The sequence below is a fragment of the Ambystoma mexicanum genome, chromosome 7q (genome assembly GCF_040938575.1).
Source record: "Ambystoma mexicanum isolate Mex_15411 chromosome 7q, UKY_AmexF1_1, whole genome shotgun sequence".
Taxonomy (NCBI): domain Eukaryota; kingdom Metazoa; phylum Chordata; class Amphibia; order Caudata; family Ambystomatidae; genus Ambystoma; species Ambystoma mexicanum.
In genome coordinates, this window is record NC_090941.1 from 1,168,644,354 (window position 1) to 1,168,670,367 (window position 26,014).

General features: G+C 48.0%; 1 protein-coding gene and 1 pseudogene across 1 annotated transcript in view; both read left to right on the top strand.

The window, feature by feature from the left end:
• The first annotated feature begins 8,733 nt into the window (after positions 1 to 8,733).
• Positions 8,734 to 9,543, top strand: LOC138528245 (NXPE family member 1 pseudogene; annotated as a pseudogene).
• A 3,683-nt stretch (positions 9,544 to 13,226) lies between these two features.
• Positions 13,227 to 26,014, top strand: part of LOC138528246 (NXPE family member 4-like) — a 200,700-nt gene continuing 187,912 nt past the window's right edge. Inside the window, exon 1 of the mRNA XM_069639700.1 lies at positions 13,227 to 13,291. Within this exon, the coding sequence (XP_069495801.1) occupies positions 13,227 to 13,291 (65 nt within the window). The remainder of the gene's footprint in view (positions 13,292 to 26,014) is intronic.

A 26,014-nucleotide genomic window follows, 5' to 3' on the forward strand; every position in this document is an offset into this window, starting at 1 on the left:
TACATTCAAGGGAGAAGCTATGGTCCCATAATTCTCTATGACATTCCTGTTGTACCCAGTGAGACCTAAGATGGCCCTCACTTGTGTTTGAGTAGTAGGGGTGGCCCAGTTTTGTACAGCTTGTACTTTTCTAGGCAATGGCCTTATTTCACCTCCTCCTAACTCATGACCAAGGTAGACCACTTTGCTCTGACCAATTGGACATTTGCTTGCCTTTATGGTCAGATGGGCCTGCTGAAGAGCCTGCAATACATATCCCAAGTGATCAACATGTTCTTTCCAAGTAGGGCTGAACACTGCAATGGCATCCAAGTATGCCATGCAGAAGTCCTCCATCCCATTCAGAACTTGATTGACCATCCTTTGGAATGTAGCAGGTGCATTCTCTAGTCCAAAAGGCTGTTAGGCAGAATCCAGTGCAGTTCCCTTGGGGAGCACTACAGAAGATTAAGACTACAGGTGAGAGCAATAAATCCCCTTTTGCTATCAGTCTGTACCACAAAGATTTAGTTGGTAGCTGTGGCTGAGCAGTCAGACTTATCTCAAGAGGGAGATGAGCAGTATTCAGGGTTTACACAATAGGCAGTACAGTACTATGGAGCAAGGAAACACTGACCAAAGCTTTGTATCAAACGGAGAATATATTTATTCTATACACATCTAGTTCCAACACATAGATCACAGTTGATAAAGTAAGTTAAGTTTAGTCAAGGAAAAGCATATACAACTCCCTATTCAATTGTAGACAAGTTTGCGGTAAAGTGAAAACTGAGCAAAACGGCACAGTGAAAACCAACTACAAATGGCACTCTAGCAATTCAATGAAAGGGAGGGAAAGCACAAGTTAAACCAAAATATCTTCAGACACCCCCTAGCAACACTTCCCTGAAGTTCTGTGAAAAAGTAATGCACAGAAACACTTTAGCCAAAAGATAAGTGAATTAAAACTGAGTAAAATGGCACTGAACAAGTTAAAACAATAGGAAGGAAGAGGGGTTTAGAAGATTTAGGTGCATGAACACATTTCTCATTGAAAACCAATCTAGTGAGAGCAGATCTAACAAATCAGCGAGAGTCAATAGGCCTGAGCCAGAGTCAGTGGTACAGGACAAAGGGCCTCATTACACGGACGGCAGCAGGGCTGTCAGAAGATGTGGTGAGGCCCGGGGCAAAACATTTGGTGAGGCCCCCTTACAATGTTTTGCACTCAGCCAGCGGTGGCACATCCGCAAACAGGAGACTCGAGAAATCTCCCCTTGAGTTTGTGTGCAGGATCCCAAATATGGTTTATTAATACAACTACAAATCAACTACAGCAAAGTTAGATTTCTCTACTGAAGAAAGGTTCATGCCAGACTAACTTTTTTATCATATGAATAAATATATATAGGATGGCATGAGCTCTCCACTGCGCCACCTCCAATTCTCTGAGGATTTGTCACTTTTGCAAGCAAAGAGTTGAGGGCAGATCTCTTTCTTTGGCTGGGGCCTCCCTCTGTAAACAGCCTCCCTGCCTCGCTGAAACTTGAGGAGAACCATCTCTGGTTCCGGAAACAATTCAAGACCTATCTCTTTGATTACGCTTTCTCTCTTCCTCTCCCTTGCTGATCACCTGCCTGATCCATGCACTGGTCACCTGGTCAAGCTCTGAATTCGGGCCCAGTGCCCTGCCTGTCCTGTTGCAATCCCGCACTGCCTCTTGGCTCCCCTGCACTTGTGGTCTGTATCTGTAACCCTACAGTCCCCACTCCTGCTCTTATTCTCCACCCGTTGGCTGCACTTATGAGTACCCCAACTTGCCACCCATTGGCTGCACTCTTGTTTCTTCTTTGTTCCTGCACTTCTGCATCCTACCCCACCCTCGGCACTTCTCCCTCCCCCTTCCCTGCTCTTGAGCGATCTGAATGACACAAGGCCTAGTAAGATCTGTGTTTTGTCCTACTCTTTTGTTTCTCCCTCCTGCCTTGTCGCGCCTAGAAACACTTGTGTACAGGCACGTTATAAATGCCATATCATATCATTAAGGAGTACCCTGCCCCTGTGCGCGCATTAAAACACACATCATACACAGTGACAAATGATATACAGTGGAGGCTGGTACATTTCTGAACTTAAGAGGCTTAAATATTTGTGCCGATTAGGCAGGATCAACAGAGCACAGTGAGGGAGCCCAAACCAAACAAGGGTTGCTTGAGGGGGGTTCTCACTCCCAAGAAAATGTTTGAAACATTGGGTTAAAAGTATGCATTTTACAGCACTTTCTTTGCAAAATTGGGTAGAAATCCATACAGTTTGCAATTGGTTTTGTATAAAAGCACATGGAAATTCCCAATAGTTGCAAATCACAAATTGTGCATAGGAACATTTTCCAATACATTTCATGCCGCGTTTCCACGCAAGATATGCTAGTATAAAAATATAGTCATGCTGGTTGTTCTAATTATGTCGATGCAGGCTGCATCAATATATGCCATTATTACCATGTACGGACTCCCAGCCAGTAAAAATGCCATGCCACAGAAAGTATATCCAGGCTGACTGTGTACCATAAGTGTTATTTCTGGCTAGATTGGCCTACATTCAATGTGGGCCAATTTAGCCAAGTAGTATGTTTGCTTTAACCTTGATGCATAGTCCTGTGCATCAAGCATAAAGCAAAAAGAGCACTGGCAATGCTAACACTTTGGGCATTCATGTAGGCATGGGAAAGACACTTCTGTATTGGTATTAGCTGGCCATTGATAGTGCCAGTGCAAAATGGTTTGAGTGCCTGAGCAGCTGATAGCAGTGCCTGGTAAATGCCTAATACTTGTACACAAGCCAAAACTGTTGGCTTTGCCAATGCTTATTTTTAAAAGAACTTCAGTGAAAGACACGCAGGGTGTTTTTAAATTGAGTGGCCAAAGGCAGACCTGATTAAGACATTTTTATTACACCAGTTACGTGCTTACAACTCCAATTAAGTCATGAATTCTCAGAAGACTCCTTTGAGGAAACACTGTTTAAAGGTAGCTCAAGAGTTCCAGTGAGAAGGTGTTTTTGGTGGGGAAGGCAGGAACTGGGTGAGAATTGCCATAGGGATTAGCATGGTCATGAGAAGTCATTTCACTGTTAGCACCTGCATTCATATCCATACATTTTTAGGTAATTGAAATCGTGATGTGGGGTTAGCACTTGCATGCTAGGGGAGTGATTAGAAGGGAAGTGGTGACATGAGATATCTCATTCTCACAGCAGTCCTTAAGTGTGACGCTTCAGAAATGAAGGCAAGAGGTAGCTGCTTGTAACATTGAAGCTTCAACAGAATAGTCTCATTCGAAATGTGGAAAGATGTTAGGTGCCCCCACACAAGGAAGTTTGCCCCTTCCTCACAGCCTCTGACGTTAGCGCCTCTCCCAACATTTGAAGTGTTAGCCCCCTTTGCCCCCTGACATTTTAGCCTAGATGCACCTCTGATGCCATGAACCCACCCCTTAATGGAGTGGCCCCCAGGGCGGCTACATTTAGGGGTGGTGCTGAACACACACTCACAAAAAAACACTTTCACCCATGCATTCATCCACCAGTTACACAACTCCATACATTCATGCATACATAAAACAAAACACAGCATTGATACAAACATCAACATGCATGCATGCATTCATACATACACATACTAATTTAATTTAAAATAAAAAACACTTACCTTACCTCCATGCACCCTTAAAAAGCATCCACACAGCCGACACGTAGACATGCTGCCTGACAAGAGAGAACTCCTCTCCCATCAGTCAGCATGATCACGCTGACAACATAAACACACTGGGTGGCAGGAGAGGAGTCCTCTCCTATCAGTCAGCGTGGTCATGCTGAGCAACGTGAACACACTGACTGACAAAAGAGAACTCCTCTCCAATCAGTCAGCGTGATCACGCTGACAACATGAACACACTGACTGACAGGAGAGCAGTCCTCTCCTGTCAGTCAGCGTGGTCATGCTGAGCAACGTGAACACACTGACCGACAAGAGAGAACTCCTCTCCCATCAGTCACTGACTGACAAAAGAGAACTCCTCTCCCATCAGTCAGTGTGGTCACGCTAAGCAACGTGAACACACTGATTGACAAGAGAGAACTCCTCTCCCATAAGTCACTGACTGACAAGAGAGAACTCCTCTCCCATCAGTCAGCATGATCATGCTGACAACATGAACACACTGATTGAAAAGAGAGAACTCCTCTCCTGTCAGTCAGTGTGGTCACGCTGAGCACGTGAACACACTGACTGACAGGAGAGGAGACTTCTCCCATCAATCAGCGTGGTCACGCTGAGCAACATGAACACACTGACTGACAAGAGATAACTCCTCTCCCATCAGTCACTGACTGACAAGAGAGAACTCCTCTCCCATCAGTCAGTGTGATCACGCTGACAACATGAACACACTGACTGACAGGAGAGGATCCCTCTCCTGTCAGTCAGGGTGGTCATGCTGAGCAAGGTGAACACGCTGACTGACACGAGAGAACTCCTCTCCCATCAGTCACTGACTGACGAGAGAACTCCTCTCCCATTAGTCAGCGTGATCACGCTGACAACATGAACACACTGATTGACAAGAGAGAACTCCTCTCCTGTCAGTCAGCGTGGTCACGCTGAGCAACGTGAACACACTGACAAGAGAGAACTCCTCTCCCATCAGTCAGCGTGCTCACGCTGAGCAACCTGAACACACTGATTGACAAGAGAGAACTCCTCTCCTGTCAGTCAGCGTGGTCACGCTGAGCAACGTGAACACACTGACAAGAGAGGACTCCTCTCCCATCAGTCAGCGTGGTCACGCTGAGCAACATGAACACACTGACAGGAGATAACTCCTCTCCCATCAGTCACTGACTGACAAGAGAACTCCTCTCCCATCAGTCAGCGTGAACACACTGACAACATGAACACACTGACTGACAGGAGAGGAGTCCTTTTCCATCAGTTAGCGTGGTCACGCTGAGCAACCTGAACACACTGATTGACAAGAGAGAACTCCTCTCCCGTCAGTCAGCGTGGTCACGCTGAGCAACGTGAACACACTGACAAGAGAGGACTCCTCTCCCATCAGTCAGCGTGGTCACGCTGAGCAACATGAACACACTGATTGACAGGAGATAACTCCTCTCCCATCAGTCACTGACTGACAAGAGAGAACTCCTCTCCCATCAGTCAGCGTGAACACACTGACAACATGAACACACTGACTGACAGGAGAGGTCTCCTCTCCCATCAGTCAGCGTGATCACGCTGACAACATGAACACACTGATTGACAAGAGAGAACTCCTCTCCTGTCAGTCAGCGTGGTCACGCTGAGTAACGTGAACACACTGACTGACAAGAGAGAACTCCTCTCCCATCAGTCACTGACTGACAAGAGAGAACTCCTCTCCCATCAGTCAGCGTGATCACACTGACAACATGAACACACTGACTGACAGTAGAGGAGTCCTTTTCCATCAGTTAGCGTGGTCACGCTGAGCAACGTGAACACACTGATTGACAAGAGAGAACTCCTCTCCCATCAGTCAGCGTGATCACACTGACAACATGAACACACTGACTGACAGGAGAGGAGTCCTTTCCCATCAGTCAGCGTGGTCACACTGAGCAACGTGAACACACTGACTGACAAGAGAGAACTCCTCTCCCATCAGTCACTGACTGACAAGCGAGAACTCCTCTCCCATCAGTCAGTGTGATCACGCTGAGCAACTTGAACACACTGACTGACAGTAGAGGAGTCCTCTCTTGTCATTCAGCATGTCCACGTTTTCAGCTGAATGACGGGAGGCAGCAGAGCCCACTTCTGAGCCCTGCTGTCTCCCATTATTTTGCTGTTTGTTGCGGAGCCAAACGGCTTCACAAGAAACAGCAAAATCATTGCAGGGGCAGCACAGTCCCCCGTGTGAATAAAGGACACAGGAGACTGTGCTGCCTTCCACTTAGGAGAGGGGGCCGCGAGGCCCCCAGCAAGCGCGAGGCCCGGGGCAGTTTGCCCCTCCTGCACTCCCCTCGTGACGGCCCTGGACGGCAGTGGACCAAGGTGGTCCATGCCGGTAAAATACCGGCACCGCCTTGGAGGAAAGGGGAATTACCGCCCTAGGTTGGTGGGGCGGTAATTCCCCCTTCCTCCATTGCCCTTCCCCATTTCCATTTTTGTCCCATAGGGCATAATGGGAATGGGGAAGGTGCTAATTACGGCACCGCAAATTGCAGTATCGTAATTAGCTCCCTGGTCCCTTTGCGGGTTGGTTTTTAACGCCTGCAAAAAGCAGGCGTTAAAGTCTCCAACCTGCAAAGGGACCTCGTAGTAAGGCGGTAAGGGTTAACGGTCACCGGTACCATTAACGGTGACCGTTAACCCTTACCGCCGTCCGTGTAATGAGGCCCATAGAGCTTAGGAGCAAAAATGTTCTTGTAGCTGCTGTCAAGTCTTTAGTAGAAAAATATTGAAGAGGTAGATGCGAGGCGAAAGACAATGTTAAGAGAGAGGGCGGCCGACCCCACAAGTAGTTAAAGGATTTAAAACACCTTTAGGGCTACCACGGGGAAAGGGAGGCCTGGCGGAACAATGTACCTTAGTATGAAGAAGTGGCTCCTGCGGTGGCGGTTGTTCCTGGTAGTTCCTACAGTTTGAGGGGTCTGGCAGAGGAAGAGAGGCTCTCGTCATTTAGGAAGGTTCGAGTCACTGCACTACCCAGGGATGAAACCAGCCGCGGTGATGCCAAACGAAGTTTAAAAGGTACGCTCCTTTTAATCGTGGTCCGGGTCGATAGCTGCCTGGCTATCCGCTCTCCAAGTGCTGGGCACTGTCGATTTTTTCCCACTCTTACATGTGTTTTGCTATGTGTATTTCTACTTTTTATGTGATCTTGGGCACTGTATCCTCACCAACTCCATGGCACCATATTTTCCATGTGTGTTACACAGCACCGTCAGTGCAGTGACACGGGGTTGTCTTTGAGACTTCCCACTGACTCCATTTTTCTGGGGCTGACTACTGTCCCCCAGAAAAGATAAAGTTGCCACTAACTTTATTTACTCACTTTAACCACAGAACCAGTACACCCCATCTTACATGGAGTATTGGAAAGGGTTAATTCGTATCCCCTTTTGTCTGTGTCTCTTGGAGAATTGTTTTGCTCCCTTTACATCAAGACTTGGCCGGTGGCAGTGGTATCTACCCTATTTTTTATACTGTGGTTATCTTAAATAACCATGGTATTTTTTAGGCTATTATATTAGCCTCAAACATGAACTTGCTTGACCATATATGTTTTATTACGGTTCCGGCTGGGTTTATTTGCCATTCCTGTTTGATTCACTGGGTTACTGTCCTTGTGATTGACAGCCAGGCTATATCAATGGGGGAAAACTGCATAAAAGGCAGGTCTCTGGGACTGGAATAGCAGAGTCGCCACTGGAACGAAAGAACCAACTAGCAGCTGACAGAAGAGGACCCCTACAACGACTGAACCGCCCGGTGAAGCCCTGCTGCAGGTCCAAATCTCCAGAATCCGACGATAGAGAAGATCCTCCAGGAAACCTCTTCCCTTGAGCTGGTGGGACCATCCAGTTTGCCCAAACAGGACCCCTCCTCTGGTCGAATTTGCTGTACAGAGCTACAGTGGACCGGATAGCCAGGAAGGTCGGGCCCTGCTTGGGTTTTAAGGAGCGCACCTTTTATTCGTTGCTTTGCTCTGCTGCTGGTTGCTTCCCTGGGTAGTGCAGGACTCTCCAGTCTTCCTACTTCTTGTCAGTTGGTCAGTCGCTTCAGGAACCGTGAGCCTGCAGGAACTACCAGGAACCTCCGCCTCAGCTACAGCGCCCCTTCCATTTTGAGGTACTGTGCAAATCCGGTTGTTCGTTTCGTTCAGCCGCGGTGAAAGTGTGTGAAATCTTTCTCCAATCCGAGGGCTTGTCCTTCTCTTCTCTTTGAACTAACTTTTCTGCCAACCAACCTCATACGGAATCCGTGGCACGAACTTTGCCGCAAAATAACCCTGGACTGTGTGATCTTGAGATAAAAGACTTTTGTCCTATTGACTTTGGCCCTAAGCCTTTTTTCGCTGATTCTATCATTGTAGTTCCTCTTGCTCAATTGCCCTGAGTACTTGCCTGTTGGTGTGGTATAATTTCTATTAACTTTGTCTTTCCCTCCCTTTTAAATTGCTAGAGTGCCATTTTGCTCCCATATTTTGTGAGCTTAACTTGTCTGGAACTTATTTGGAGTTGTGTGGTGTATTAAGAGTGTGATTTTTAAACTGCTTAGAATAGTGAAATGTTATATAACTGAAGAGTAAAATAAATGTGTATTCTTTTACTCAGAAACCTTGAGTCAGTGTTTGCCTGATTCAAAGTAATTGCTGTCCTTTGTGTAACTATTTGATACGGCTCACTTACTCTTGAGATAAGTCTGGCTACTCAGCCATCACTACCACTTCAACTGTGTAGTACAGGCTTGTACCAAAGTTGAATTTGTACTGTCACTTGTAGTCTTAATTGTGTGTGGTGTTCCCAAAGGATACTGCATATAATTCTGCCAAACAGTAAGCTTGTGTCTAAGTGTTGGACTGCTTGGTGTGGCATGTTTTGCAGCTGGCGAGGTCCCACTTTAGTCTAACCTAGTCTCTAAACTGATAAGGGTATACGTGTTCTAGTCTTTGATAAGTACCTTCCTATAATGCCGTGTAATCATCTGACATGTACTTTTCTGTTTCCTTGCAGCTCCACACCATTTTATGCCAAGTCAGTTCAGTTCCAGAATCCTTGGAGAACTCGCACAATGCCAGGGAAAACCAGTCGAGGACGGGCATGGTCTTTCCAAAGGGCTATGATCCGTTTGTGGAGCCCTCGCCGATGAAAGCTGATTGGAATGACACGGAACAACAAATACAAATGATTCTTAGTGAAATCAATCAAGTCGTCCCCAAAGTGACATTCACACATATGGACAACACCACGTGCAGTGGGAAGAGCCGGGCGTCCATCGTGAACCCCAAGAAGAGATATTGCACTGGGGACAAAGTCACTGTTCAACTCGACATGCATGACTACTCAGGAAACAGGAAGAAATATGGTGGGGACCTCCTGAGAGCCAGGATCTTTTCCCCCGATCTTGTGGCAGGTGCCTCCGGGAAGATCTCAGACTTCCAGAATGGGACATATCACGTAGAGTTCACCCTATTCTGGGCTGGGAAAGTGAAAATATCCCTCCTTCTGATCCACCCGAGTGAAGCAGTGGTGGCCCTGTGGAGATCGAAGAACACAGGATTCAACTTGGTCAGTCACCAGGGCAGATACACCAGCCCAAAGGAGAGCATCACTACCAATTGCAGCTATGACCTGGACACCGAGGACGAGGTGTGTGACCTCATGGCAAAGAAGGGCGAGTACCCGTTCTACTGCATCAAGCCCCCGCACATGCCCTGCGACTCCTTGACCACGTTGGGCACCTGGTTCACCCAGAACTCCTACTTCACCGCCCTGGAGAAGCCGCTTCTTGAAAGGTAAGGCCGCCATGGGGTGGGGTATCTAGAAGCAAGAACTCCTACCGCACTGCCCCGGGGAGGTCGCTCTTTAACAGCTAAGGCTGCAGTGAGGTAGGCTATCTAGAAGCAAGAACTCCTACCTCACTGCCCCGGAGAGACCGCTCTTTAGCAGGTAAGGCCACCGTGAGGTTGGGTATCTAGAAGCAGGAACTCCTACCGCCCCGCCCCGGGGAGGCCGCTCTTTAGCAGGTAAGGCCACCGTGAGGTAGGGTACCTAGAAGCAAGTACTTCTACCTCACCGCCCCGGAGAGTTCACTCTTTAGCAGGTAAGGCCACCGTGAGGTAGGGTATCTAGAAGCAAGTACTTCTACCTCACCGCCCTGGGGAGGCCGCTCTTTAGCAGGTAGGGCCACCGTGAGGTAGGGTATCTAGAAGCAATTACTTCTACCTCACCGCCCCGAGGAGGTCGCTCTTTAGCAGTTAAGGCCACTGTGAGGTAGGGTATCTAGAAGCAAGAACTCCTACCTCACTGCCCTGGAGAGGCCACTCTTTAGCAGGTAAGGCCACCATGAGGTAGGGTATCTAGAAGCAAGAACTTCTACCGCACCGCCCCGGGGAGGCCGCTCTTTAACAGTTAAAGCCGCCGTGGGGTATCTAGAAGCAAGAACTCCTACCTCACCGCCCTGGAGAGGCCGCTCTTTAATAGGTAAGGCCACCGTGAGGTAGGGTATCTAGAAGCAAGAGCTCCTACCTCACTGCCCCGGAGAGGCCGCTCTTTAGCAGGTAAGGCCACCGTGAAGTGGGATATCTTGAAGTCTTGGAAGAGCTTTGAAGGTGCAGGCTCAGAATTGGGGTGCATTGAGTATTCTGCAGTGCTTCATGGTTTGTTTCTCTGCTACAAGTGTTGGAGCTGTTGGTAGCCGGATGGTGGCCAGGAAGGGCTTGTATAAGAAATTATGGGAAATGTGAGGTGTGGTTGTGGTCAAATACTGTCCAGGATTGTAGGATTGTAGGATTGTAAAGCAGAAAACACATGTGTAGATTTCTGTGACAATTTTATTTTACCACTCAGAATATTTGGAAACACGTTTAGCCAGATACATCATAAGATTTAAGTGCAAAGATATGGTGGGGGGGAATAGGGCCGAGAAGCTGAGTATTTCAGAGATGCAAAGTCTGACTGCATTCACTGAGCAAGGGAGTATGGTCATCACTGAATGGGATTAAAAAAGGCTTTGGGGGTCTAGGGTTCAAGACTTGTTAAGGAGATGTACTAGGACCTGCTGTATTTGACCTCACACTCTCTCTGCATCCTGGCCAGTAGAGGAACTTAACAGTGTGTTGGGGCTCTGGCCCAGCAAGGAGACCCCAGTGGTGGAAGCCCAATGATATATTGGGAGATTGAGTGGTGATTGCTGCATTTGATCTCACACTGTCTCTGCATCCTGGCCAGTAGAGCAACTCTACAGTGTGTTGGGGCTCTGCTCCAGGCAATGAGACCCCAGTGGTGGAACCCCAAGGATATATTGGGGGAATGAGTGGTGATTGCTGCATTTAACCTCACACTGTCTCTGTAACCTGGCCAGTAGAGAAAGTCTACAGTGTGTTTGGGCTCTGGCCCAGGCAAGGAGACCCCAGTGGTGGAACCCCGAGGATATTTTGGGGGAATGAGCTGTGATTGTTGCATTTGACCTATCACTGTCTCTGCATCCTGGCCAGTAGAGCAACTCTACAGTATTTTGGAGCTCTGGCCCAGACAATAAGACCCCAGTGGTAGAACCCCAAGGATATATTGGGGGAATGAGTGGTGATTGCTGCATTTGACCTCACACTGTCTCTGTATCCTGGCCAGTAGAGCAACTCTACAGCGTGTCGGGGCTTGGGCCCAGGCAATGAGACCCCAGTGGTGGAACCCCAAGGATATATTGGGAGAATGAGGGGTGATTGCTGCATTTGACTTCACACTGTCCCTGTATTCAGGCCAGTAGAGCAACTCTACAGTGTGTTGGGGCTCTGGCCCAGACAATAAGACCCCAAGGATATATTGTGAGAATGAGGAGTGATTGTTGCATTTGACCTCACACTGTCTCTGTAACCTGGCCAGTAGAGAAACTCTACAGTGTGTTGGGGCTCTGGCCCAGGCAAGGAGACCCCAGTGGTGGAACCTCGAGGATATATTGGGGGGATGAGTGGTGATTGCTGCATTTGACCTCACACTGTCTCAGCATCCTGGACAGTAGAGCAACTCTACAGTGTGCTGTGGCTCGGGCCCAGGCAATGGGACCCCAGTGGTGGAAGCCCAAGGATATATTGAGAGAATGAGTGGTGATTGCTGCATTTGACCTCACACTGTCTCAGTAGAGCAACTCTACAGCGTGTTGGGGCTCTGGCCCAGGCAATGAGACCCCAGTGGTGGAACCCCAAGGATATATTGGGATAATGAGTGGCGATTGCTGCATTTGACCTCACACTGGGCCTCATTACGACCCAGGCGGTAAGTTACCGCCTGGGCCGTGACTTTACCACCATGGCGTAAACTACGTTTACGCCATGGTGGTTGGCGGACTTACCGCCCCATTCCGACCTTGGCGGGGCGGTAAGTCCCCAATCCCCATTTACCCTTCCCCATTCCCATTTTTGCCCCATAGGGCATAATGGGAATGGGGAAGGCGTTAATTACGCCACCGTAAATTACGGTGGCGTAATTAACTCCATGGTCCCTTAGCGCCATGGATTTTAACACCCGCTAAAAGCGGGTGTTAAAACCTCCATGGCGCTAAGGGACCTCGTAATTGGCGGTAAGGGGTCGGCGCAGCTAACGCTGGCGTAAACCCCTTACCGCCAGGGTCGTAATGAGGCCCACTGTCTCTGTATCTCGGCCAGTAGAGCAACTCTACAGAGTGTTGGGGCTCTGGCCCAGCCAATTGCTGAGAACACTAGTGTTAAATGTCCCGCAGCACAAACCCACATTGGCAGAACCGTAAAGTGATACTACTTAAAGCCAGCACAGAAGGGTACTTTGTCCACAAGACATGTTTTGGAACTTAATCAGAGCATTTGGCCATGAGCTTAATAATGATAAATGGTTGAACATGTTGCATTGCAGAACTAGCTCCACAAGAAAAGATCTGGGGTGCTGCAGATGCTGAAGGAGAGCGTGACTCAGACTGCTAATATTGCTGACGATGCCCAATGAGTGCGAAAAGACCTCGGGTGCTGCTAACGATGCCCAATGAGTGGGAAACAACCTGGGGTGCTGCAGATGCTGAAGGAGAGCGTGACTCGGAAATGTGATATCGCTGACGATGCCCAATGAGTGGGAAAAGACCTGGGGTGCTGCAGATGCTGAAGGAGAGCGTGACTCGGAATGGTGATATCACAGATGAAGCCCAATGAGTGGGAAAAGACCTGGGGTGCTGCAGATGCTGAAGTAGAGCGTGACTCGGAATGGTGATATCGCTGACGATGCCCAATGAGTGGGAAAAGACCTGGGGTGCTGCAGGTGCTGAAGGACAGCGTGACTCAGAATGGTAATATCACAGATGAAGCCCAATGAGTGGGAAAAGACCTGGGGTGCCGCAGATGCTGAAGGAGAGCGTGACTCGGAATGGTGATATCGCTGATGATGCCCAGTGAGTGGGAAAAGACCTGGGGTGCCGCAGATGCTGAAGGAGAGCGTGACTCGGAAATGTGATATTGCTGACGATGCCCAATGAGTTGGAAAAGACCTGGGGTGCTGCAGATGCTGAAGAAGAGCGTGACTCAGAATGGTAATATCCCTGACGATGCCCAATGAGTGGGAAAAGACCTGGGGTGCTGCTTATGCTGAAGGAGAGCGTAACTCAGAATGGTGATATCGCTGAGGATGCCCAATGAATGATAAAAGACCAGGGTGCTGCAGATGCTGAAGGAGAGCATGACTCGGAATGGTGATATCGCTGACGATGCCCAATGAGAGGGAAAAGACCTGGGGTGCTGCTAACGATGGCCAATGATTGGGAAAAGACCTGGGGTGCCGCAGATGCTGAAGGAGAGCGTGACTCGGAATGGTGATATCGCTGACGATGCCCAATGAGTGGGAAAAGACCTGGGGTGCTGCAGACGCTGAAGGAGAGTGTGACTCAGAATGGTAATATCGCTGACGATGCCCAATGAGTGGGAAAATACCTGGGGTGCTGCAGACACTGAAGGAGAGTGTGACTCAGAATGGTGATATCGCTGACGATGCCCAATGAGTGGGAAAAGACCTGGGGTGCTGCAGATGCTGAAGGAAAGCGTAACTCAGAATGGTAATATCGCTGACGATGCCCAATGATTGGGAAAAGACCTGGGGTGCTGCAGATGCTGAAGGAAAGCGTAACTCAGAATGGTAATATCGCTGACGATGCCCAATGAGTGGGAAAAGACCTGGGGTGCTGCTAACGATGCCCAATGAGTGGGAAAAGACCTGGGGTGCTGCAGATGCTGAAGGAGAGCTTGACTAAGAATGGTAATATCGCTGACGATGCCCAATGAGTGGGAAAAGACCTGGGGTGCTGCTAACGATGCCCAATGAGTGGGAAAAGACCTGGGGTGCTGCAGATGCTGAAGGAGAGTGTGACTCAGAATAGTAATATCGCTGACGATACCCAATGAGTGGGAAAAGACCTGGGGTGCTGCAGATGCTGAAGGAGAGTGTGACTCAGGATGGTAATATCGCTGACGATGCCCAATCAGTGGGAAAAGACCTGGGGTGCTGCAGATGCTGAAGGAGAGCGTGACTCAGAATGGTAATATCCCTGACGATGCCCAATGAGTGGGAAAAGACCTGGGGTGCTGCAGATGCTGAAGGAGAGCGTGACTCGGAATGGTAATATCGCTGATGAAGCCCAATGAGTGGGAAAAGACCTGGGGTGCTACAGATGCTGAAGGAGAGTGTGACTCGGAATGGTGATATCGCTGACGATGCCCAATGAGTGGGAAAAGACCTGGGGTGCTACAGATGCTGAAGGAGAGTGTGACTCAGGATGGTAATATCGCTGACGATGCCCAATGAGTGGGAAAAGACCTGGGGTGTTGCAGACACTGAAGGAGAGTGTGACTCAGAATGGTAATATCGCTGACGATGCCCAATGAGTGGGAAAAGACCTGGGGCGCTGCAGATGCTGAAGGAGAGTGTGACTCGGAATGGTGATATCGCTGACGATGCCCAATGAGTGGGAAAAGACCTGGGGTGCTGCTTATGCTGAAGGAGAGCGTGGCTCAGAATGGTAATATCGCTGACGATGCCCAATGAGTGGGAAAAGACCTGGGGCGCTGCAGATGCTGAAGGAGAGCGTGACTCAGAATGGTGATATCGCTGACGATGCCCAATGAGTGGGAAAAGACCTGGGGCGCTGCAGATGCTGAATGAGAGCGTGACTCGCAACGGTAATATCGCCGACGATGTCCAATGAGTGGGCCACGACCTGGGGTGCTGCAGATGCTGAAGGAGAGTGTGACTCGGAATGGTGATATCGCTGACGATGCCCAATGAGTGGGAAAAGACCTGGGAAGCTGCAGATGCTGAAGGAGAGTGTGACTCGGAATGGTGATATCGCTGATGATGCCCAATGAGTGGGAAAAGACCTGGGGCGCTGCAGATGCTGAAGGAGAGTGTGACTCGGAATGGTGATATCGCTGACGATGCCCAATGATTGGGAAAAGACCTGGGGTGCTGCTTATGCTGAAGGAGAGCGTGACTCAGAATGGTAATATCGCTGACGATGCCCAATGAGTGGGAAAAGACCTGTGGCGCTGCAGATGCTGAAGGAGAGCGTGACTCAGAATGGTGATATCGCTGACGATGCCCAATGAGTGGGAAAAGACCTGGGGCGCTGCAGATGCTGAATGAGAGCGTGACTCGCAACGGTAATATCGCCGACGATGTCCAATGAGTGGGCCACGACCTGGGGTGCTGCAGATGCTGAAGGAGAGCGTGACACGGAATGGTGATATCGCTGACGATGCCCAATGAGTGGGAAACGACCTGGGGTACTGCAGATGCTGAAGGAGAGTGTGACTCGGAATGGTGATATCGCTGACGATGCCCAATGAGTGGGAAAAGATCTGGGGTATTGCATATGCTGAAGGAGAGCGTGACTCGGAATGGTGATATCGCTGACGATGCCCAATGAGTGGGAAAATATCTAGGGTGCTGCAGATGCTGAAGGAGAGCGTGACTCGAAATGGTGATATTGCTGACGATGCCCAATGAGTGGGAAAAGACCTGGGGTGCTGCAGATGCTGAAGGAGAGGGTGACTCGGAAATGTGATATCGCTGACGATGCCCAATGAGTGTGAAAAGACCTGGGGTGCTGCAGATGCTGAAGGAAAGTGTGACTCGGAATGGTGATATCGCTGACAAAGCCCAATGAGTGGGAAAAGACCTGGGGTGCTGCAGATGCTGAAGGAGAGTGTGACTCGGAATGGTGATATCGCTGACAATGCCCAATGAGTGGGAAAAGACCTGGGGTGCTGCGGATGCTGTAGGAGATTGTGACTCGGAATGGTAATATCGCTGACGATGCCCAATGAGTGGAAAAAGACCTGGGGTGCTGCAGGTGCTGAAGGACAGTGTGACTCAGAATGGTAATATCGCTGACGATGCCCAATGAGTGGGAAAAGAACTGGGGTGCTGCAGATGCTGAAGGAGAGTGTGACTCAGGATGGTAATATCGCTGACGATGCCCAATGAGTGGGAAAAGACCTGGGGTGCTGCAGATGCTGAAGGAGAGTGTGACTCGGAATGGTGATATCGCTGACGATGCCCAATGAGTGGGAAAAGACCTGGGGTGCTGCAGATGCTGTAGGAGATTGTGACTCGGAATGGTAATATCGCTGACGATGCCCAATGAGTGGAAAAAGACCTGGGGTGCTGCAGGTGCTGAAGGACAGTGTGACTCAGAATGGTAATATCGCTGACGATGCCCAATGAGTGGGAAAAGAACTGGGGTGCTGCAGATGCTGTAGGAGATTGTGACTCGGAATGGTAATATCGCTGACGATGCCCAATGAGTGGAAAAAGACCTGGGGTGCTGCAGGTGCTGAAGGACAGTGTGACTCAGAATGGTAATATCGCTGACGATGCCCAATGAGTGGGAAAAGAACTGGGGTGCTGCAGATGCTGAAGGAGAGTGTGACTCAGGATGGTAATATCGCTGACGATGCCCAATGAGTGGGAAAAGACCTGGGGTGCTACAGATGCTGAAGGAGAGTGTGACTCGGAATGGTGATATTGCTGACGATGCCCAATGAGTGGGAAAAGAACTGGGGTGCTGCAGATGCTGAAGGAGAGTGTGACTCAGGATGGTAATATCGCTGACGATGCCCAATGAGTGGGAAAAGACCTGGGGTGCTGCAGATGCTGAAGGAGAGCGTGACTCAGAATGGTAATATCACAGATGAAGCCCAATGAGTGTGAAAAGACCTGGGGTGCTGCAGATGCTGAAGGAAAGTGTGACTCGGAATGGTGATATCGCTGACAAAGCCCAATGAATGGGAAAAGACCTGGGGTGCTGCAGATGCTGAAGGAGAGTGTGACTCGGAATGGTGATATCGCTGACGATGCCCAATGAGTGGGAAAAGACCTGGGGTGCTGCAGATGCTGTAGGAGATTGTGACTCGGAATGGTAATATCGCTGACGATGCCCAATGAGTGGGAAAAGACCTGGGGCGCTGCAGATGCTGAAGGAGAGCGTGACTCAGAATGGTAATATCGCTGACGATGCCCAATGAGTGGGAAAAGAACTGGGGTGCTGCAGATGCTGAAGGAGAGTGTGACTCGGAATGGTGATATCGCTGACGATGCCCAATGAGTGGGAAAAGACCTGGGGTGCTGCAGATGCTGTAGGAGTTTGTGACTCGGAATGGTAATATCGCTGACGATGCCCAATGAGTGGAAAAAGACCTGGGGTGCTGCAGGTGCTGAAGGACAGCGTGACTCAGAATGGTAATATCACAGATGAAGCCCAATGAGTGGAAAAAGATCTGGGGTGCTGCAGATGCTGAAGGAGAGTGTGACTCAGGATGGTAATATCGCTGACGATGCCCAATGAGTGGGAAAAGACCTGGGGTGCTGCAGATGCTGAAGGAGAGTGTGACTCAGGATGGTAATATCGCTGACGATGCCCAATGAGTGGGAAAAGACCTGGGGCTCTGCAGATGCTGAAGGAGAGCGTGACTCGGAAATGTGATATCGCTGACGATGCCCAATGAGTGGGAAAAGACCTGGGGTGCTGCAGATGCTGAAGGAGAGCGTGACTCAGAATGGTAATATCACAGATGAAGCCCAATGAGTGGAAAAAGACCTGGGGTGCTGCAGGTGCTGAAGGAGAGCGTGACTCAGAATGGTAATATCACAGATGAAGCCCAATGAGTGGGAAAAGACCTGGGGTGCTGCAGGTGCTGAAGGACAGTGTGACTCAGAATGGTAATATCGCTGACGATGCCCAATGAGTGGGAAAAGACCTGGGGTGCTGCAGATGCTGAAGGAGAGTGTGACTCAGGATGGTAATATCGCTGACGATGCCCAATGAGTGGGAAAAGACCTGGGGTGCTGCAGATGCTGAAGGAGAGCGTGACTCGAAATGGTGATATTGCTGACGATGCCCAATGAGTGGGAAAAGACCTGGGGTGCTGCAGATGCTGAAGGAGAGGGTGACTCGGAAATGTGATATCGCTGACGATGCCCAATGAGTGTGAAAAGACCTGGGGTGCTGCAGATGCTGAAGGAAAGTGTGACTCGGAATGGTGATATCGCTGACAAAGCCCAATGAGTGGGAAAAGACCTGGGGTGCTGCAGATGCTGAAGGAGAGTGTGACTCGGAATGGTGATATCGCTGACGATGCCCAATGAGTGGGAAAAGACCTGGGGTGCTGCAGATGCTGTAGGAGATTGTGACTCGGAATGGTAATATCGCTGACGATGCCCAATGAGTGGAAAAAGACCTGGGGTGCTGCAGGTGCTGAAGGACAGTGTGACTCAGAATGGTAATATCGCTGACGATGCCCAATGAGTGGGAAAAGAACTGGGGTGCTGCAGATGCTGAAGGAGAGTGTGACTCAGGATGGTAATATCGCTGACGATGCCCAATGAGTGGGAAAAGACCTGGGGTGCTGCAGATGCTGAAGGAGAGTGTGACTCAGGATGGTAATATCGCTGACGATGCCCAATGAGTGGGAAAAGACCTGGGGTGCTGCAGATGCTGAAGGAGAGTGTGACTCGGAATGGTGATATCGCTGACGATGCCCAATGAGTGGGAAAAGACCTGGGGTGCTGCAGATGCTGTAGGAGATTGTGACTCGGAATGGTAATATCGCTGACGATGCCCAATGAGTGGAAAAAGACCTGGGGTGCTGCAGGTGCTGAAGGACAGTGTGACTCAGAATGGTAATATCGCTGACGATGCCCAATGAGTGGGAAAAGAACTGGGGTGCTGCAGATGCTGAAGGAGAGTGTGACTCAGGATGGTAATATCGCTGACGATGCCCAATGAGTGGGAAAAGACCTGGGGTGCTGCAGATGCTGAAGGAGAGTGTGACTCAGGATGGTAATATCGCTGACGATGCCCAATGAGTGGGAAAAGACCTGGGGTGCTACAGATGCTGAAGGAGAGTGTGACTCGGAATGGTGATATTGCTGACGATGCCCAATGAGTGGAAAAAGACCTGGGGTGCTGCAGATGCTGAAGGAGAGTGTGACTCAGGATGGTAATATCGCTGACGATGCCCAATGAGTGGGAAAAGACCTGGGGTGCTGCAGATGCTGAAGGAGAGTGTGACTCAGGATGGTAATATCGCTGACGATGCCCAATGAGTGGGAAAAGACCTGGGGTGCTGCAGATGCTGAAGGAGAGCGTGACTCAGAATGGTAATATCACAGATGAAGCCCAATGAGTGTGAAAAGACCTGGGGTGCTGCAGATGCTGAAGGAAAGTGTGACTCGGAATGGTGATATCGCTGACAAAGCCCAATGAATGGGAAAAGACCTGGGGTGCTGCAGATGCTGAAGGAGAGTGTGACTCGGAATGGTGATATCGCTGACGATGCCCAATGAGTGGGAAAAGACCTGGGGTGCTGCAGATGCTGTAGGAGATTGTGACTCGGAATGGTAATATCGCTGACGATGCCCAATGAGTGGGAAAAGACCTGGGGCGCTGCAGATGCTGAAGGAGAGCGTGACTCAGAATGGTAATATCGCTGACGATGCCCAATGAGTGGGAAAAGAACTGGGGTGCTGCAGATGCTGAAGGAGAGTGTGACTCGGAATGGTGATATCGCTGACGATGCCCAATGAGTGGGAAAAGACCTGGGGTGCTGCAGATGCTGTAGGAGATTGTGACTCGGAATGGTAATATCGCTGACGATGCCCAATGAGTGGAAAAAGACCTGGGGTGCTGCAGGTGCTGAAGGACAGCGTGACTCAGAATGGTAATATCACAGATGAAGCCCAATGAGTGGAAAAAGATCTGGGGTGCTGCAGATGCTGAAGGAGAGTGTGACTCAGGATGGTAATATCGCTGACGATGCCCAATGAGTGGGAAAAGACCTGGGGTGCTGCAGATGCTGAAGGAGAGTGTGACTCAGGATGGTAATATCGCTGACGATGCCCAATGAGTGGGAAAAGACCTGGGGCGCTGCAGATGCTGAAGGAGAGCGTGGCTCGGAAATGTGATATCGCTGACGATGCCCAATGAGTGGGAAAAGACCTGGGGTGCTGCAGATGCTGAAGGAGAGCGTGACTCAGAATGGTAATATCACAGATGAAGCCCAATGAGTGGAAAAAGACCTGGGGTGCTGCAGATGCTGAAGGAGAGCGTGACTCAGAATGGTAATATCACAGATGAAGCCCAATGAGTGGGAAAAGACCTGGGGTGCTGCAGGTGCTGAAGGACAGTGTGACTCAGAATGGTAATATCGCTGACGATGCCCAATGAGTGGGAAAAGACCTGGGGTGCTGCAGATGCTGAAGGAGAGTGTGACTCAGGATGGTAATATCGCTGACGATGCCCAATGAGTGGGAAAAGACCTGGGGTGCTGCAGATGCTGAAGGAGAGTGTGACTCAGGATGGTAATATCGCTGACGATGCCCAATGAGTGGGAAAAGACCTGGGGTGCTGCAGATGCTGAAGGAGAGTGTGACTCAGGATGGTGATATCGCTGACGATGCCCAATGAGTGGGAAAAGACCTGGGGTGCTGCAGATGCTGAAGGAGAGTGTGACTCAGAATGGTGATATCGCTGACGATGCCCAATGAGTGGGAAAAGACCTGGGGTGCTGAAACCCCCCCTTTTTTTTCCTAACTGCATATTCTCTGACTTGTCTTATCTTATTTTTCCTTCGTTGGTATGATGCGCTTGTCGGATTTCTACTGTGCAAATTATTTTGGCTTACAAAGACTCTTTTCTGTGGAAGTATATCTATAATTTAACCTTCTACCTGGCTTCATGCGCCCGCCTCAAATGTACAAAATAGTCACAAATTTCACTGCGTTTTATTATTTTCCCTGTTTTTTTCTCCATAACATTTCAGACAGCACATATGAGCACATCCCTATCAATGGCTTGCTCGAGCCTCTACCTTTTCCACTATCTCTGGGTTGTTACCAACAGTTTCCCTAGATAAACAATACAACTCCTTGACTTTCTCTCAATGTTTATACAATTCATTGTCATTCTTTGACACCTTAATTTAAAACAGACACATTAACAGACAAACAGACTAGTTGACTCTTTTTCATTTAAACCATGGTATCCCTCCTCATCATCTCGCCACTAATAATACTCTGACTAGAGTGTAGATTATCACCTAACATGGACCTGTCCATGTATCACCTAACATGGACCTGTCCATGCGCCGCCTAGTTTACTCTGATGTAGTGTGACATAATCTCTTCTAGAACTCCCTTGAGTTAGGAATCCAGGGCCTTCTTCTGTCTTCTTTTATTTACACATAAACAACACTCTTCGTTATGTTTGTCATTTTCCCATTACTTTTCTAAACTACAACATTCCCCTTAATATATACATAACATATATTTTTGAAGACTTTCTTGTGCAAATAAAAATGCGTTACACATGGAAATGGTGGTAAAGATTATTTGTTACATTTACACTGTTAGATATATTTGTGGACAACAATTAATGCAGGGTGTTCAGTCCCCCCCAATCAAAAGTGCCACACCAATATACCTGTGATTAAATGAATTCAATCTAGCCCTGTCTATGACTCATATAGAGCCAAGCAAAACACTCACCCCTGTGCTATAGATAATCCAAGAATGTATTAGGGAATGGGAAAATTGATATTTGTGCAAAATCGCAAATCTTCCCTCCCCACTCCATAGCCCAAATGCCTTTCTTTCCTAACAATTCCCTCTTCACCCAAATTGAAAACACTTGTTGGTTTAGGATAACACAGATCACAGACTCTTTAATCCCACAACATGTACAGGTTCCTTCATTGGTTATCTCCATCCTGGTTACATAGAAACACACATATATGGAATATCTGAGATATCCGGGTCACTCCCAAAATACTCTTAGTGTACAGAATTGTGCAAGCACCCTAGACCTGACAAACAATTCAAATTACCCATATACATTGCATGGGGTTGACTTTAAATCACTTGCAAAGCTTTCCTATTGGAAACAACAGTTTTCACACATGCAGTGCTCTGTATTTTTAATCTCTGTGCACAATTTGGCGATGTTAGCAGTGTTGGGGCACAACATACCTTTAAAAACAAAACACCATTTATATATATAGAACCCTCCTTCCTTCAGCACAATGCCATGAAGAATATTTCTTCGATCTGGTGGTACTTTACCACTCTGAGTGGGGAGTATGCTTTTCAATCAAGCACTTCACTTTGTTTAATTTTGACAAGACACTTTTCTGCCACAGCACACAAGCCCATATATTGAGCATACATTTAGCGCCCCCCTGCTTTAAGGCAGAGTCTGAGGAATAATGAATAGTCAGGAATTTCGTTTTTGACAAGTGAACCCCTTCCCTTTAGGGAATTTCGGGATGGCAATGAGAAATAGAGTACCCAATTACTTTAACAGACTATATTTTTATCCACACTGGAAGCAATGTTGTTGATTTCATTTTTCAACAAAATCATCCTGTGTAGGTTGACTATAGGGTAATTACTTAAATAATTATTGACTAAAAATACTAAAGATCTACTTAGTCTGCCCATCAAATCAATAAGGGAAGATATTAAGTCAAACAGATCCCCACAAGATGTGTGCCCAGGAAAAGTCATCTGGGCACCGAAATCATCTCATTGGAAAATGACAGGGCTCTGGCTACATTCCAATCTCAGTCATTGGCAGCCTCCAGCATCAGTCCCCTATATTGTCCTCTGTTTGTATAAATCCCAGCTTCCGTCTTTCCCTGATTTCCTCCAATTCCTGTCTCCCAGGCACTGGTAATTCTCCAGCAATTTTTCCAGCAGTTCCCATTCAGAAGATATCAGACAGCTCTTCCCTTTTCCTATTCTGTGTCACCTTATAAATCTTTAACCACTTCCAAATTATTGAAATTATCAGGTGCCAGCTCATTAGTTAGTGATTTGGATTGCATATCTATTTTTCAACCCCTTACCCCCTAACCCTAGGCTTAGCCCTGTTTCTTTGATTGGTCCCTTCAGATGCCAAGCTCAAATTCTTGGAAGGATCAGTCCACCCACTTGAGTTTACAAGTCCACATGTTTCAGTTTTGCACTTAAAAACTACAACATGGGAAACGTCTCTAATTTCGAAATAAACCTAACAATATATATATTTTTGTATTAGACTTATCAGACCTGACTCAATGAAATGAGTCCTGTGTCGCCACGAGGTGGAGGGTTCAAATGACAGATTTTCTTGAATTACTCAAAAATGATAAAAGTCAGTATCACAAAATGTTATGTACAGTTAAATATTTCACTAATCTACTATCTCCCAAAATCTGTGCTTCGTGATATTTTCTGGGAAGTCGTAATCACATTTCAGTTTGTGAACCTTGTTCCCAAGGTCAACTTTTTTGGAATGGTGTCCCTACAGATAGGTCTGTTCATAAGCTTTTTAATGATACTTAAACCACTATTGTGTGTTTTATGGTTCCTGGGATAACTAACAAAATTATGTAAACCTATGGCAATCTCTTAGTTAGTGTTGGGAAGGAAATTAACTTCTCCTACCCCACTAGAGTAAGACAAATCACATAACTACACTTGCATTCTACGAGACCCGGCTCGGACACAATATTATGTGAAATGTTGATGCTTAGACTTATTGCGCACATATAAGTAGGCACCATTTTTGTAGCTATGGTAGAAAAATTTGGTCCTGCATGTGTGCGCAGTAAACACAGACCCAATGAAGAAACCTGAATAGGCCAAGTGCTGATGACAGAGAGATCCACGCCACTAGCTGCCATAGAAACTTTCCTTTGTACCATAACTGTTGTTAATACGTGTTATCACAAGAAGAAATGTACCTTGCAAGGCCACGAGACAGTATCACACTCCTCACAGTGCACGTTTATTGCAGCGAGGCCAAAGCAGGCCCCCGAACCTCACCCAATCAACCATGAGTTATAACACCCACAACTGTCCCAGTCCAAGACCCCTGACATCCACGATAGTAGGTGACCCCAAACCACCAACCATAAACCCGCTGCCCATAAAAGAACTAAAATAAAACGAGGGGGGGGGAACCTTGGGTGAACCTTGGGTGAAGTTATTGGGATACAGAATGAGTGAAGAATGTGTGGGTCAGCTTGATCTTAAGCCTCCCCCTGTGCGAGTCCCCGAGCCTCCCAGGTGCCTGCCATAGTGATAGAGTATCATTGTCTCACATAGTAACTAATTGAGAACTCGACCTTGGTTCTATGCAGATGATGAGCCCAGCAGACCCCACGTGATGGAAGCCGGACCGACGGGGCTGGAACCAGTAGTATTCTGGAATCCCCTGTGGATCAGGCTGCCCATGTATAGGGTCTCACCAACCAGACACGCGGGTCTTTACTGTATATGTGTGCATCATTGATGATAATGTTTTTCCTTATAACATTCTGCTTGTACAATTTTCTTGAGCAGCAGTGTTCTTTTCAGCATACTTATTTTTTGTGTGTCTAAAACTTGTTATCCTTGCAAGAACCTCTTTGCCTTTTTTCCCTGGCAGGTTGTATTTTGTTTGGCATAAGTGTTTGTGTGTGTGCCTTTATTATACATATTATGTTCCATTAACAGTACATTTCGTTTCTCCTTTTAGACATATGTCCAGCATTTGTTTCTTTTTGTTGACCCAGGCTAGTATAAATCTGTTAACATTCTTGCCAAGTCAAAGTTTGGGCCATGGGTCAGCTTATCTCTGATGCAGATGAAGACAAAGACAACTTCACTCACTCTCTCATGTGACACCATCTGCTGCCGGTCAAATGCCATCAGCTCAGGGAGAGGGACCACACATTTGAGTTTTAATTCCAAGTATTTTAGTTTATTCAGCTGTTTTTACTTCACCCCAATAAACTCCTTGGTCATGAATGAGTACAGCCCGCGACCCAGAAACCTTCAAAGAGATTACTAAACCAAACCGAGGAGCAGAACGGGAGCTTTGCTTCTGATGGGGGAAGGTGTGCAGTGTCTGGGCTTTGAATCTGAGAGTTAAAGTCAGGTCTAATGAACAGAAATATGTACTTTAAATGTCACAATTTCTTTCTTTATACTGGAGGGCTGCATAAATATCTTACAACACACACACTTCATTTTCTCCGGCACCATGCCATCAATGTCCTTCTTTAAGTTATACTTTATATTAAACTGTCACAGGCACTGGAGTTGCACTGGTAAACAGTTCATTTCAACTGCAATTGGCTTCATGTTTAATGCAGCTTTTCTCTCTGGGAAGAATGCATTTCATTGTCTCCATAGCCTGTAATGGAAAATAGGCCTCATTTCTTTTAGCCTTGTCGTTCGCACACCGGGCACATTTAATCATTTCATGTTAGTCTTCCTGTTTCTGACAACATTGTTGGTTTATTTGGCAGTGTTGATTTTTCCATTCTGGTCTTTAAATCTGCCAGTCAAAAGTGTGCTTTCAAATTCCAGGATAGTATTTCTGGATGTTTAGGGCAAACGTGACAAGCTGCAGTTCATTATATATATATTTACTCCACAACAGGCAGACTATGGGTGGGGGTCTGAAAATGTATGCGTTCTGGGGTGTTCTCTCCACTGCGACACCTATCTGTGCAGTTATGCAAATGCCTGGTCAGGGCACTGCAACACTTATCCAGCCCATCCACTGCTATCGGGATACACTCCGGTGCATTCGCTGGGCCATGCACTTGGCGGTGAATCTTTGAGAGGTGACGAGCCTCCCCTGAGGCCTGCGACCCCTTTGTGACCGTAATTGTTTTTTTTATTTGTATTTTTGTGCTCTCCATGCTCTGTCCCTTCTCCCCTGCCCCTTCCTCCT